This window comes from Arachis hypogaea, chromosome 3, assembly GCF_003086295.3.
Source record: "Arachis hypogaea cultivar Tifrunner chromosome 3, arahy.Tifrunner.gnm2.J5K5, whole genome shotgun sequence".
Classification (NCBI taxonomy): Eukaryota; Viridiplantae; Streptophyta; class Magnoliopsida; order Fabales; family Fabaceae; genus Arachis; species Arachis hypogaea.
In genome coordinates this window covers 22,340,970-22,353,806 of record NC_092038.1, presented here as the reverse complement: position 1 = coordinate 22,353,806, position 12,837 = coordinate 22,340,970, and the positions used below count along the sequence as shown (strand labels likewise).

At 34.3% G+C, this 12,837-nt stretch overlaps 2 protein-coding genes across 3 annotated transcripts; one reads left to right on the top strand and one right to left on the bottom strand.

Moving 5' to 3' along the window:
- The first annotated feature begins 501 nt into the window (after positions 1–501).
- Positions 502–1,220, top strand: LOC112789851 (glutaredoxin-C9). The gene has a single exon (XM_025831942.3). The coding sequence runs from the start codon at positions 661–663 to the stop codon at positions 1,159–1,161; it is 501 nt and encodes a 166-aa protein (XP_025687727.1). The 5' UTR covers positions 502–660; the 3' UTR covers positions 1,162–1,220.
- A 1,294-nt stretch (positions 1,221–2,514) lies between these two features.
- On the bottom strand, positions 2,515–7,103 carry LOC112789850 (protein ECERIFERUM 16). Of its 2 annotated transcripts, XM_025831941.3 has the most exons (6): positions 6,663–7,083; positions 4,972–5,551; positions 4,470–4,582; positions 3,428–3,532; positions 3,131–3,223; positions 2,515–3,001 (listed from the first exon to the last, which is right to left on the bottom strand). In XM_025831941.3, the coding sequence occupies exons 2-6, from the start codon at positions 5,384–5,386 to the stop codon at positions 2,552–2,554; spliced, it is 1,176 nt and encodes a 391-aa protein (XP_025687726.1). In that variant the 5' UTR covers positions 5,387–5,551; positions 6,663–7,083; the 3' UTR covers positions 2,515–2,551. The 2 variants fall into 2 exon arrangements, with proteins under 2 accessions (XP_025687726.1, XP_025687725.1); XM_025831940.3 differs by having other exon boundaries at positions 2,515–3,223; positions 6,663–7,103.
- Positions 7,104–12,837: the final 5,734 nt, after the last annotated feature.

The following is a 12,837-nucleotide window of genomic DNA, read 5'->3' as shown; positions in this document are numbered from 1 at the left end:
TATACACTTTTTAATTTGAATATGGAGAAAAAAGTAGTGTTAGACTCAGATGTGGGGAATTCAGGTGCTTTACAGCCATGTGATGTTAGTGAATAGAACTCGGACCATGTGAGTTCTTCCTTTCATAAAAAAATTGATAACAACAAACAACTCGGAGGGTCCATTTTCTAGCTTCCGAAATTCATATTTGCCTACCCACAAGTCGGACCATGCGATTTGTTAAGCAAAATTTTAAAATCAAACAACTCGCATGGTCCGATTTGTGTACTCTGAATTTTTTCAAATTTTTTAACACAAATCGGACCCTCCGATTTGTGTACTCTGAATTTTTTTAACTTTTTAAACACAAATCGGAGGGTCCGATTTGTGTACTCCCACAATTTTAAAAAACACCAAAAATTACCATGTTAAAGTATATCACTCATTTTATTTCCATATCAAAATTTTTTAACCAAAAATATATGCTTATATTGGCGTTGACGTTATCATCATCATCATTGTAAGTGAAATAAATAATATCACCCACTCACCACCCCACCTCTTCAATTCAGTACCCCCATATTTTATATATGTTCATTCGTATATAAGCCATGGCTCCCCTAAGATTCAGCCACCACACATTAATAATTTGATCATATTCATTATATTAACCTCAACACCATGCAACAAGCAATACCTTACAGGTCATGGCGAATTGATCCACACACCACCACCACCACCACACACTTCACAACCCCACCGCCACACTCAGAAAGCAGGGATACCAACAAGAAGAAGAAGAGTAAAATGGTGGAGAGAATAGTGTTAGAGAACGCGGTTATAGTGTTTGGGAGGAGAGGGTGCTGCATGAGCCATGTGGTGAAGCGGTTACTTCTTGGACTTGGTGTCAACCCTGTGGTTCATGAGGTGGAAGAGAACGATGAAGAAGGCGTTGATGGAGAATTGCAAGCAGCGGTTATTGCTGCCAACAACAAGAACAACGAAGATTATTCTGATGAAGGGTATTTTAGGAATAGCAGTAATAATAATAATAATAAGGTGCAGTTTCCAGCAGTGTTTATAGGTGGAAAGTTTTTTGGAGGATTGGATCGAATTATGGCTACTCATATTTCTGGTGAATTGGTTCCCATTCTCAAACAAGCTGGGGCTCTATGGCTGTAATTAACTCATATACCATGGTTTAATTTCCTTTGATTAATAAATTATGATCATTTTTCTTCTTTTCTCTTTTCGTTTTATTTTGTCATAATATGTATTGATAATGGTAAGTGAAAGCTAACATACTTATTTTGATTTCATGATGATTGATTTTAGTCTTTTGGACATTTGGTATATTTGATTATTTTTGTAAAGTTGAACCTGGTATATAACAATAACACTACCGCCTACAATGGTTTTCTGATTGAGATTTTGTTAATGCATAGATTAATATCATTGAAAATTTTCTCACTTAAATTTTCTTTCATGAATTCCTTTTTAATTAGTAATCAATATAGAGTGTTTTAATAAGTGATGAATGAAAATTGAAGAAATATGTTCAAATGTTATTAGAAAAGGAATGTTACAGTTTACAATGCTGTTAAAGTGAAGCTATTCATCGCATGTGCAAATTATAAATTGTAAAACTTGTCGCTGGAGTTGCAAAATAGAGTTATAAATATCACTCTATTTTAATAAATGGTACTCCAATGAAACATTTTAAATGTAAAGAGGTCCTAAACTGGGTTCTTTTTTTTCCCCTCCATTTTTGCAGAACAAATAAACTCCTTTTATTTTCGGATCTGTATACAATTCAATTTCATCTTCTTTGAACCACCATATATGGTTCAGACATCATCCATCGAGTCTTATTCAGACTCTGTTAGAAGTTAGTACTTTTTGTGAGTTGCCAACTGAGCACTCATAAAGTCTATTTTCCATAAAGTTCAAATTAATTAAAACGATGACTTAACGTAGTTTTTACTTTCTACCATCTTGTTGAATGACTGTTCAATGCTCAATAAATAAAAACGCAGATGGTCGGAAAGAAAAAAAAAACTGATCATGGTTAAATCAAGAGTGGTCGAGAGTCTGTCGCAATAATAATTCAGTTGCCTCATGAGTAACCACATCCAGGTTCGAAATTTGGCTGAAGACCAAATAATGGATAGAAAGTTAGAAACTCTTAAAGTGCTGCGCTTGTGAGAATATAGTGTGAACAAATTTGTGATGTTAAAATGTCTTGCGTTGAAGGCTGTCCGATTCGTCTAACCCAAAAAAAAAAAAAAAACAATAATCAAGACTTAGCAACAATATCGCTTATCATAATTCGCTAATTCCTTTTCCTAGTTCTTGGAGTTTTTTTTTTTTTCCATTTAAGAGTTCCATACGCAGTAGTTATTGATTTCAATGTAGTCCCTACAAAATCCTTGATCAAATCCCAACGGGCCAGTTTTGCAGGACCAAAATTCCATTCTGAAAGGGTCCGTCTAACCCAAAAAATTAAAGAAAAAAGACGGTCTGAAAGGTTAGGAGTAAGTAAAAAGGATCACTTTTCATTCACCATGGATAATCAGAGTGTACCAAACCATGAATCAAAATCATCTGTTACTTTAGACGTGCTTTCAGAATGTGAAGATTGCACACTCTGGAGAACAGACTTTTCTTCCTGTGGCCTTACTAAAACATTTGGATTTGTCAAAGTAGATGTTTCCTCTAGCAAGTCATCAAGTACATCATCTAAACTCGCACTACTTGATGCAGTTTTTGGAGCAACTGACTCTCTTTTTGAAATACCAGGAGGATCCACCTTAAAGGCCCCCAATGAAACAGATGTGGTATTAGGTTTATAACCTTGCGTATCTAGAATCTTGGTTTCACTAAGTGAATCTAGAAGCATGTCGAGTTCCTTTTCTGCATCAGCTGCCTCAAATGTTGAGTGCTTGCGTCTTGTATCTTCAGCAGGAAGTAAATTAGCTTCCACACTTGGAAAAGATGCTTTACTTTCATGAGAACTATCAACCTGTTGAAATTGAATATCGATGTGGTTCACAGAAAGTGGTAAGTCAGCGGAAAAAGTACATGCAGCATGGCTGCTGCCATAGGGAGTAGATGATGTAAACTGATCTATAGATAAAACATCCGAATTTACTTCTCTGGACATAAGATTGCCTAGTTCACTGTCCCCTGTACTTTCCAGTTTATAATTTTCTTCATTGCTTCCTTCTGCCAACCCTTCCATGCTCTGTAAAATAAACCACGTTAATGCAGCATAGTGGAGTTTGCAGACTGCTATAATGTAAGATTTCAACATTAACTTGTTCTCAACTTATTCAAATGTAGAACAAAGATACTTGGACCTATTAAAAGTAAAATCCCATGTAAATAACGAAAAGTTATTTGAAATTCCGCAAAGAAATAGCCAGCAACAAATAGAGAGTGAACATACCAGTTCAGTGGGTAACAGGTCAGGCTCAATGAATAATCTCTTTGACAATTCAACTTTTGCAAGATTTTCAGCTAGAGCATGCAAGTTCAGCGAAATAAATGATGCCTACATGAAATCCCAATTCATGGTAAGTAAAGCAACACTATGATTGGTGGACCGCATACATGCCAAATATTCAACTATAGATTATGGAATGTTTCATGGACAAAACTTGATAAGAATAGCATAATTACAATTCCCCCGATAATAATAATTTGCAGAATAAATATTATTTGACAAAGCACTAAAAAGTGTGACAAAACTTTCAAGTTGAACAAGCACAACCAATAAAACCCAAATAAATTGCTCCATATTGTGGCAGTGTAGAAGCTAAAAACACTAGGAGTTCTAATGATAATAAGTATCCTATAACAACTTTAGCCTGAATCATGATATAACAACAATATAGGAAGTAACTACAAAATTCACCATGGTAAGTTCAGATATGCTAATTCATCAACGACGTAATCACAAGTTCAAACAAACAATGATATTTAAAATTATGGATGCAAGTACCAAAAGAATAACATAAAATAAAAAACTTGTTCAACCACCTTTGGCATAAGCTTTAGTTCACTCAACCCTCTCAACCGCATGTGTTATTACGAAGTTCACCAAGATGGCTGAGTTAAAACTAAAACCAACCTACTTTGCTATTGAAGCCACAAATATCAAGAACATATCACAATACAAGATTTTATACATCAATTAAGTATATCTGTCTCTATTTTTCTCAAAGCGGGAGGATGAGCACAAAAGCCAGCACTATAAAGTTCTTCCAATACTCTATTGTAAAAAATAAAATATAAAAACACCAAGCATTCATCAAGTTTTAAGCATTTAGAAGGTAAGGTGTATGCAGCTGCCTTTTGTATATTCTCGAATAAAAAATATGATCATAACCATCTCCTCAACAGCAAGAAAAATATTATTCAATATGTGCAATATACTGACCTTATAATCTCATTAACATCAAAACTAGTAAAGTGACCAAATAAATTACCTCCTGATATGCACCTGGTTTTTCCTCTACCACAAAATTATAATCTCCAATCCATGAGACAAATCCCTCTCCCCTAACCGCAAGCATAGACCCTAATCCCACATTGAACTCACCTGAAAAATAAATAAATAATCATAAAAGAAATACAACATTTAGATTAATTCAACAACAAAACAATATCAATCTCACTCGAAGTCTCAATGTTGAAAACACTTTCGAGCAACAAATCCAAATTTTTGTACTAGGAAGTGTCCTCCAACAAAGACAAACACCCTCCAAGCTTGCATTAAAACATCAATGGATACAAAAATTCCAGAAGGTTTAACAGTTCAATAGCATTAAATAGGCTAGAAAAGCTTAAAATTAAATAAATAAAATTGAGCCTTGAAAAGTGCAGGGCACAAAGCAAAACGCTTAATTAATCCACAAAAAATTGTTAAAATCTCAGTCGAATCCTCAATGCCTCAAAAGCTTTATGTTTCGAATCAGAAAAAGATCGTACCAGGAAGAGTATCATCCAGAGAAGGCAAACCCTCCAAGCTTGCATCTGCTTGAGACCGAGCCTCATCAACAAGGTGCCTAAAATCCGCACCTTTACTTTTCGGTAAAACAGCACCATCGTTGGGCACTTTGGTCGCACCTTCAGCAATCACAGAATCGATTTCTTCATCTTCGTCGTAGTATCGATCCCAATTGTTCGGGAGTGTAGAAGAAGCACGAGAGCTAGAATTGCGATTCACAGTGGTTCCTTTCTGGTTCAGTTGCTTCTTTCTGGATCCAATGACGTCGTTTGAGACATCAGAAGATGAAGACGGAGATGATTGTGATGGTGTTGGGGTTTTGTGCTTATGGTGAGGCTTTTTGGTATGGTGCTGTGTGTGAGCTCGCTTTGATTTTGCTAACGACTTCACATCCATTGTTGAACTTGAAAAACGGTACTTAACTACTAATACGATTCGTCATGGGGTTTTATGTGAAAGATTTTCAATTATTGGGAATAAAGTGAGATTGATTTGGTAGATTAGGGTTTAGAGATGGCTTGAATATTGGAGCGCAAGTTCTAGTTCCGGACTCCAGATCCACTGTTACATTCCAAGTAAAGTTTTTAACTTTTAGAATTTCTAAAAATTAAGTACTAATCAAGCTCAATTGCTTGACAATCAAGATAAGCACTCCAAGAGAGGAATTCTTGTGATATAAGAAACAAAAAAATGAATTCAAAGACTTAGAATTGAGAACATAATTATTGAAAATCAATACACACGATCATATTATTTTGAACTAAAAACTGAATCACACTTCCAAATACAAGGTCCGCACTATATCTATGGAAGTTTATTGACCTGAAGCAGAATAACTAACTAATCAAGAGTCTAACTGCTCTTCTTTCACTCTTTCTTGAAACGAATCTTGTTCTATTAAGGTAGCGTTTGTTTTGCAGTACTGGGACAGAGACTGAGAGACTGAGACACAGTATCATGTTTGTTAGTTCAGAGACTGGTACTAAAGTTTCTGTCTCTGTCCCCAAAATTTCAGTATTTCAGTGCCTCCAAAATGTAGGGACACAGGGGACTGATATTTTTAGAAACAAAGACTGAAAATTTAATAACATTTTATACCTAAAATACTCTAATTTTAATTAATTAATTCCAATTTTATCTTTTGTGTAAATTAAATTAGAATTTTATTCTTGTTTCAATTTTTGTCTCTCACTTGGCACCAAACAGAATACTAAAACTTATTTCAATCTCTGTCTCTTAGTCTCTGTCTCTCAGTCTCAATCTTTCAGTATCTGTCTCTCCACCAAACGCTACCTTACATTTGTATCCTCAATACTAATCAAGTATTCAACAAAAACTCATAATCCAAAAGCTTCTCAGCATCCAAAGCCAGAGAATCCAAAAACAGAAAACTAAGCAAAGAATACAAACTCAGCATCCAAACTAAATTCAGAATCCCATCAGCAACAATCCCAACTCAGACCACAAAATTATTTCAGGAAATCAGCAACTCAGAGTAACAAAATTATTAGAAAATTTAACAAAACAGCGTCAACCATCATCCATCAAATTTTAACAAAATAAGCAAAAATGAACAAAAACAGAAAAATCAGCAACTCAGAATCAGATTTCAGCGACTCAATCAGGAAAATTAACAAAATAAGAAAACATAAATTGAAGTAGCTTTGCTTACGGCGACGAGGGAGGAAGAGAAGTGACGGCGAGGGAGGAAGGAAAGTGAGCTTGGACAGAGAAAGGGGGGATCGAAGACAGAGGCTTGACGCGAGAGAGAGAGGGGGGCGGGGGGGGGGCTCGACGACGAGGACAGAGACACGAGTTCAGGGCGGGCTTGACGACGAGGACGGAGGCGGCGACGCCAACAGCAGTTCCGAAAAGAGCTGGCGACGCGAGGAGAAGGGATCCAGGACAAGAGGATCGACAACGGCGGGCTGAACGCTGGCTGAGGAAAAGAGTTCGTCGTCGACAGCGGCGCTGGGCGCTGGCTGCTGCTGCTGGCTGGGCTGGAGCTCGGAGAGAGGGTGGCTGCTAGGGTTCCGTTTGTGAGAGAGAGAGAGAGTGAAAAGGGGGTTATGTATTTTTTTTTTTAAATTAAAAACCGAAAATCTTTAAAATTATCAGTCCGGTTCAATCAGTACATCGATTAACCGCGATTCGATCAATTTTTTATCGATTTTTTGTTAGATGATTTTTTATTTCAATCCAACGAGTTCAAAGATCAGTTCCTAATTAACCTGAGAGCAATGCTAGGGTCAGTAATTTTTGTGATTGTTAGTCATTAATTAGTCATCAATGATGATTTGATGGTGTAAGATTGGTGTGAGATTTCATCCAATGACTCACCTTTCTCTGCTGGTTACATACTGACTAAAATTCAATAAAACTGCTGGCCCCTAGACTTTTCCTTAACCTAATTGAACCGATTGATTTGGTTTAGTTTTTAGAACTATGATATATACACACTGGTGTTGGGATCCAAGTGTTGTTAGGACATGGGACGATAACAATGAGATAAATATTAGACATGTTTGTATAAAAAGGTAATCAACTGACTCGTTTGTTTAAATAAATGTTTGGGGTTCGAATTCTGTCTTATACATATACTTAATATCCTTGTATATACTTATCGGATCAGAAAATTCCATAGGCCACCAAAAGAAAAGATTAAGTATATACAAGGATATTGAATTATGTTAAATACAACTAAATTTTCTAAGTTGACAAAAAGTAAATAAGTATGCATGTTATAGATTATTTATTACATTTGAGATTGAAAATATGTTCATCGGATAATGTCTAGCATTAACAACTTAAATCAATTACATGTTTAATTCATCATTTGAGATTTTAAAATATTTCTCTATAAACAATATTTATCGTTAAACAATATTTGTCGTCGTAGACATACTTGCATTATTTTGCGCTAAAACTCGTAGTCCCTTTTTGTTGTTAACCCTGCATAGAGTAACGTACAATTGTCAAATGTGTAAAAACTAGTTTTGGTAGGTACAAACCAACGGTGATTAATGTCTGCCTTTGGGATATGTTTATCATCATGGTAAACGAAACTATGATGGAAACTAGAATCAAAAAGGTAAAGTCTGATTGTCAGGAATCATATTCATGCATGATATTAGCACTACTTGTCCTGTCTTGTCTCTTGTTAGCATCATAAACTCAATGATGTAATTATCCAATCTTCGCACATGCAACCTTGTTCCGTCACATTAGCCTTTAGACTGATCGATGTTTCGCAATAACATAATCGTTACACTTTCTTTCAGTGTGAGTTGGTGTGGTAGCAATCCAGGAAAACTAATTGCATTTAGAACGTTGGTGTTAACGGTTCTAACTCATATTCCATATTTTCTTCATCAATGCACAACGTATCTAAACTAAGATAAGTTTTCTCCTTATCACCTAGTTGTTGCATAATGTATGTGTTGACCGCATTTACAACTTCTAATGTTGGCGCTAGGATGAATCTGTCTTTGAAGAATGCTTTGTTGTCAATGTTACTCATGTTAGGCACTACATCAAACTAAATAAATAATTATACTTGTTTTGTGACGCTTATTTAAATAGTTATTATTAAATTATTAAATAAAATAATAACACTTATTTATATCATTTTTTTTACTGTCACTAAAAACTTAAGTGTCTGAGTAATAGGTAACATAGCGGTCTATCCATTTTCACTCTCTTTTTTATTTTCTATTTTTTAGAACCATTTCTATTTTTCAAAACCTCAACTGATTTGATTGCTTTCCATTAATCGATTGCTCCTGTAGCAATTACCGTTGAGATGAGAAGAGAAGAGATGAGAAGGTAACAACGGCGTTCGCGTTCTTCGCCGTTCGCCTTCCTTTGCCATTCATCTTCTTTCGTCGTTCATGTTCTTCACTGAATTCACCTTCCTTCACCGTTCACCTTCCTTCGTCGTTCGTGTTTGCGTTCCCATTCACGTTTGTATAGAAGCCAAATTGCTCTGCTTTAAACTCTGCGACGGAACTGCTCTCCTTCATCACCACCGTAAATTTCAAACTATATATACTAGTGTCTTGGAATCAAAGGATCTGTGTGTATTAATTTCGGTTTGGGTTAAAATTTGAGCGATTAATGGTGGGCAACGGGAATACCCTTATCAATCGGAAGTCGTTGTTAATGACAAAGAGCATGTTTTTGTTTATTATTTTTTGGAATTATTAATTAAGGTTTTCAATGGGAACAAGACTAGAAACATATACATAATCAATCCCTTATTGTACTTAAGTATCTCTAAATAGTTAAATATGAAGAGTACTATTCGAAAAAAAAAGACTAAAAAGTTCACAAAAGCATTGAAAAAGTTAGGAACCATCTTTCAACTAAGTGATTTATACATCACCAGTTTATGCATATGAACTTTTTAGTTGCCTCTGCAATGTGATTTCTTTATCAGCTCAATTCCAGTGATCCTACATAACTCCATCAAAATCAAATATAGTAGAAAGTCCTTGTTAAGAGTTGTTAATGGAACATATATCTATTTTACCTGCATGATTTGGACATTCTAAAGTTGAAGAATGTTTACTTCACTCTCCACAACTTTGTTGACAATTATACACACACAAAAATATCAATTTCTTTTTTAAAATAATGATATAAATACTTATATGACTGCTAATAAATCCATATTTGATAATAATTTTCGACTTGAAATTAGTAGAATTTATCAATTTAACTTGTACTTATTCATTGAAATTGCATGCCTTTGTGAATCTTCTCTTAATTGAGTTTAATTGTTGAAAACATACTTTTTATGCTTGAAATTATTAAATTTAATTCACTTTTCTTCCATTCAATGTCTTGATATGTTTGTTTCAATGATTTTAGGATTAGAAGGCAAGAATGACGTGAAGAAATAAAAGAAAAGCATCCAAAAGTGGAGAATTAATGAAGAAACAAATGAGAAAAGAATTCAGAGTCATGCACACGCATACATCTGTGCGTACGCATACGTCTAGTTGCGAGCCTCATTTAAAAAGGCACATGACTCGTGAATTAGGGGCCTTTTTGGCCCATTTAAGATGCTGGAAAGTAGGGGTGGAAAAATATCAGGCAGCCTGCCAGATACCTGTAGCTTGGCCTGTCCTGTTATAAAATAGGCACAGGCTCAAACTCTTGTAAAAGCCTTAATATGTTAATAGGTCAAGCCCAATCTCACTAATTAGTTTTATTGGACCTGTTAAAACATAATTAAATATATAAATAATTTTTTATTATTAACAAAATTATGAGATATTTTAAATTTATTATATTTTATTATAAATACTTTTGTATATTTTAAATATTTTAAAAGTTTAAAAATTCTTATAAATATTAAATATGACATATTACAAATAAATATTTTTATTAAAAATAATTTTTTTAAATAATATTTTTGTTTTTGTACAAGCTTCAAGCCAGGCTAGGCTAAATAACAGACTAGGCTTAGTACTTTAAACAAAGTCTATAGTAGGCTGCAGGCCAATTAACTATATGATAGGACAGGCCTGTTAAGAGCAAAGCTTGACCTGGCCTGGCCTGTTTCCACCCCTACTGGAAAGCTATATTGATGAAGATCACTATTCGAGAGGGGGGGGGGGGAAGACACATACATACATTTACCATTTTTTACACCTTTTCTTAGGTTTAAGTGGAATTTTAGAGAGAGAAACTTCAACTTCTCTTTAGAATCTCTAGGGTTTACCTAATCTTCTTATTAGTTTTAGGTTTTAGTTTCATTTAATTATAATTTTGATAAGTTTTATATATGCTTGTTCAAGTTGTTAGTACTAATTTCTTACATTAGTTAGTTATAGTTTTTATTAATTTTTGTAATTAATCATGCTTTATCTTTTTGCACATCAAGTGTTTGATGAAATGTTTACTTTGATTATGGAGTAGATTTTTCATTTCTTGGCTTGGAATTGAGGAATTAGATATCATTGAGTCATTAATGTCCAATATTGATTGGTGATATAGGGTTGTTATTTGATTTTGTTTCCACTAACGCTATCTTTTCACTAAGCCTAATTAGTGAATTAGTTAGGATTTGTGGATGAAGATTAATTATGCCTACTTGAATTTTTCTAATGTTTAGGTTGATTAAGTGGGATTAACTCTTAATAATCGCCATGTTTGTGGTTAATGATAAGGATAGTGACCCTTGACTCTCAACCCTTGCCAAGATCTTTTTAACATTTGAATTTACTTTCAATTCTTAGTTAATTGCTTTAGTTGTCCTTAGTTTAATTTCTCTTGATATTTAGTTATTGTTTACGCCTTTTAATTCTTGCTATTTAAATTTCCGTCAATTGCGATAAACTCCCTTGTCCCTATAGTCAATAATTGAGTATTCGGTTGCAATTTTTAAGGATAATGACCAAGGATTAAACTCCTGGTCTTTAATTTGAATTTGTGACAATCTATTAAATTTTGAAAGGGTTATTTACCAGTGTAGGACTATACTTTCAACGAATTCGAATTTTATACCTATGAATTTTTAAATCGATATCTAGCCATCATGAGCTGCCTAAAAACTAACTAATAAAATAAAAACATTGTATGAAGTGTGTAAGAACCGAGCTTAATTAACTGTTTAATTAAGTAATTAATTGCCCCAAAGTAGGTTCGCAATAATTAGAGTGAGAATTTGAGGATTTAAATATGATTTTTTGACTCAGTTGAACCGGTCGAACCAGTTCAAGTCTGCCCGGTGCTGTGCGAGAAAAAGTGAAAACAATAAAAAAATCTTAGAAAAATATTAGAAATAGAAAACCAAACATTAATTTTAAAGGTTTAACCCGAAATTAGGCCAAACGGGCTAAAAACGCTATATATATATATATATATATATATATATAAGCCATTAATGAACCCTTCAGCCCATTAAACACAACACACACATCAGAAGAGAGATTGAAGAAGAGAGGAGGGTTTCCATTAAAACACTATTCACACATTTCTTCATTTTGCGATATCTCGAGCTACGGTGCTTTGATTCGCATGCCGTCAGCGGCTACGCGAAGCTCTTGCTGATTCCGTCATTTCTATCCAAGTTTTGTAGTAAGTTTCTTGATTTTCCCTGCCCAGTTTTCGTGCCCTTATAAAATTCGAGTTTTGGAGTTTGGTTTTGAGTGAAATCTTGTATTTTGGGTGTTTTAGGTACACTCTAGCACTTGATTGTTTGTGGTTTTGCCTACCAAAACTGTTAGATAAGGTAAGAGCTTTTGAAATCCTTGTGAGATTATGTTTAAATTGAGCCCTAGGTTGATTTGTGATGATTTATGTATATATAGCTTGAAGTTGTGATTTTTGGAAATTGTTAGAGCTTGTTGGTGAATTGTTAGTGGCTTGGATTGTGATAGAAAGCTCAGTTTGTGCTCATTTGGGGTTTTGGAATATTGAAAATCGACTATGATATGGTTTCAGTTTTCTTTATGTAGTATATAATATTCATGGACATTTAGGCTAGTGACCTATAGGATAGGTTGGATTTATGTGGTTGTTGATGATGGTTGATTGATGATGTGTGTTGAATGGGTATTGTTATGTTGTTATGTTGAGAACTATTGATGTTGAGGTGTAATATTTGATGACTTGAACGATTGAATATTGTGGATATGGTTATAAAGCATGAATGAGATTGATGATGAGAATTAATGGTAATAAAATGATGATTGATGAATGTGTTGGTGAAGAATTGATCTTAGTGTCATATAATTGATGTTTGATGGTTAAGAATGGTAAATTGTGACCCAAGAGGGTAGATTCTATGGTAAATGGGAGTTTGGTAGTGTTTTGGTTGGATGTGGTTTAAGGAATTG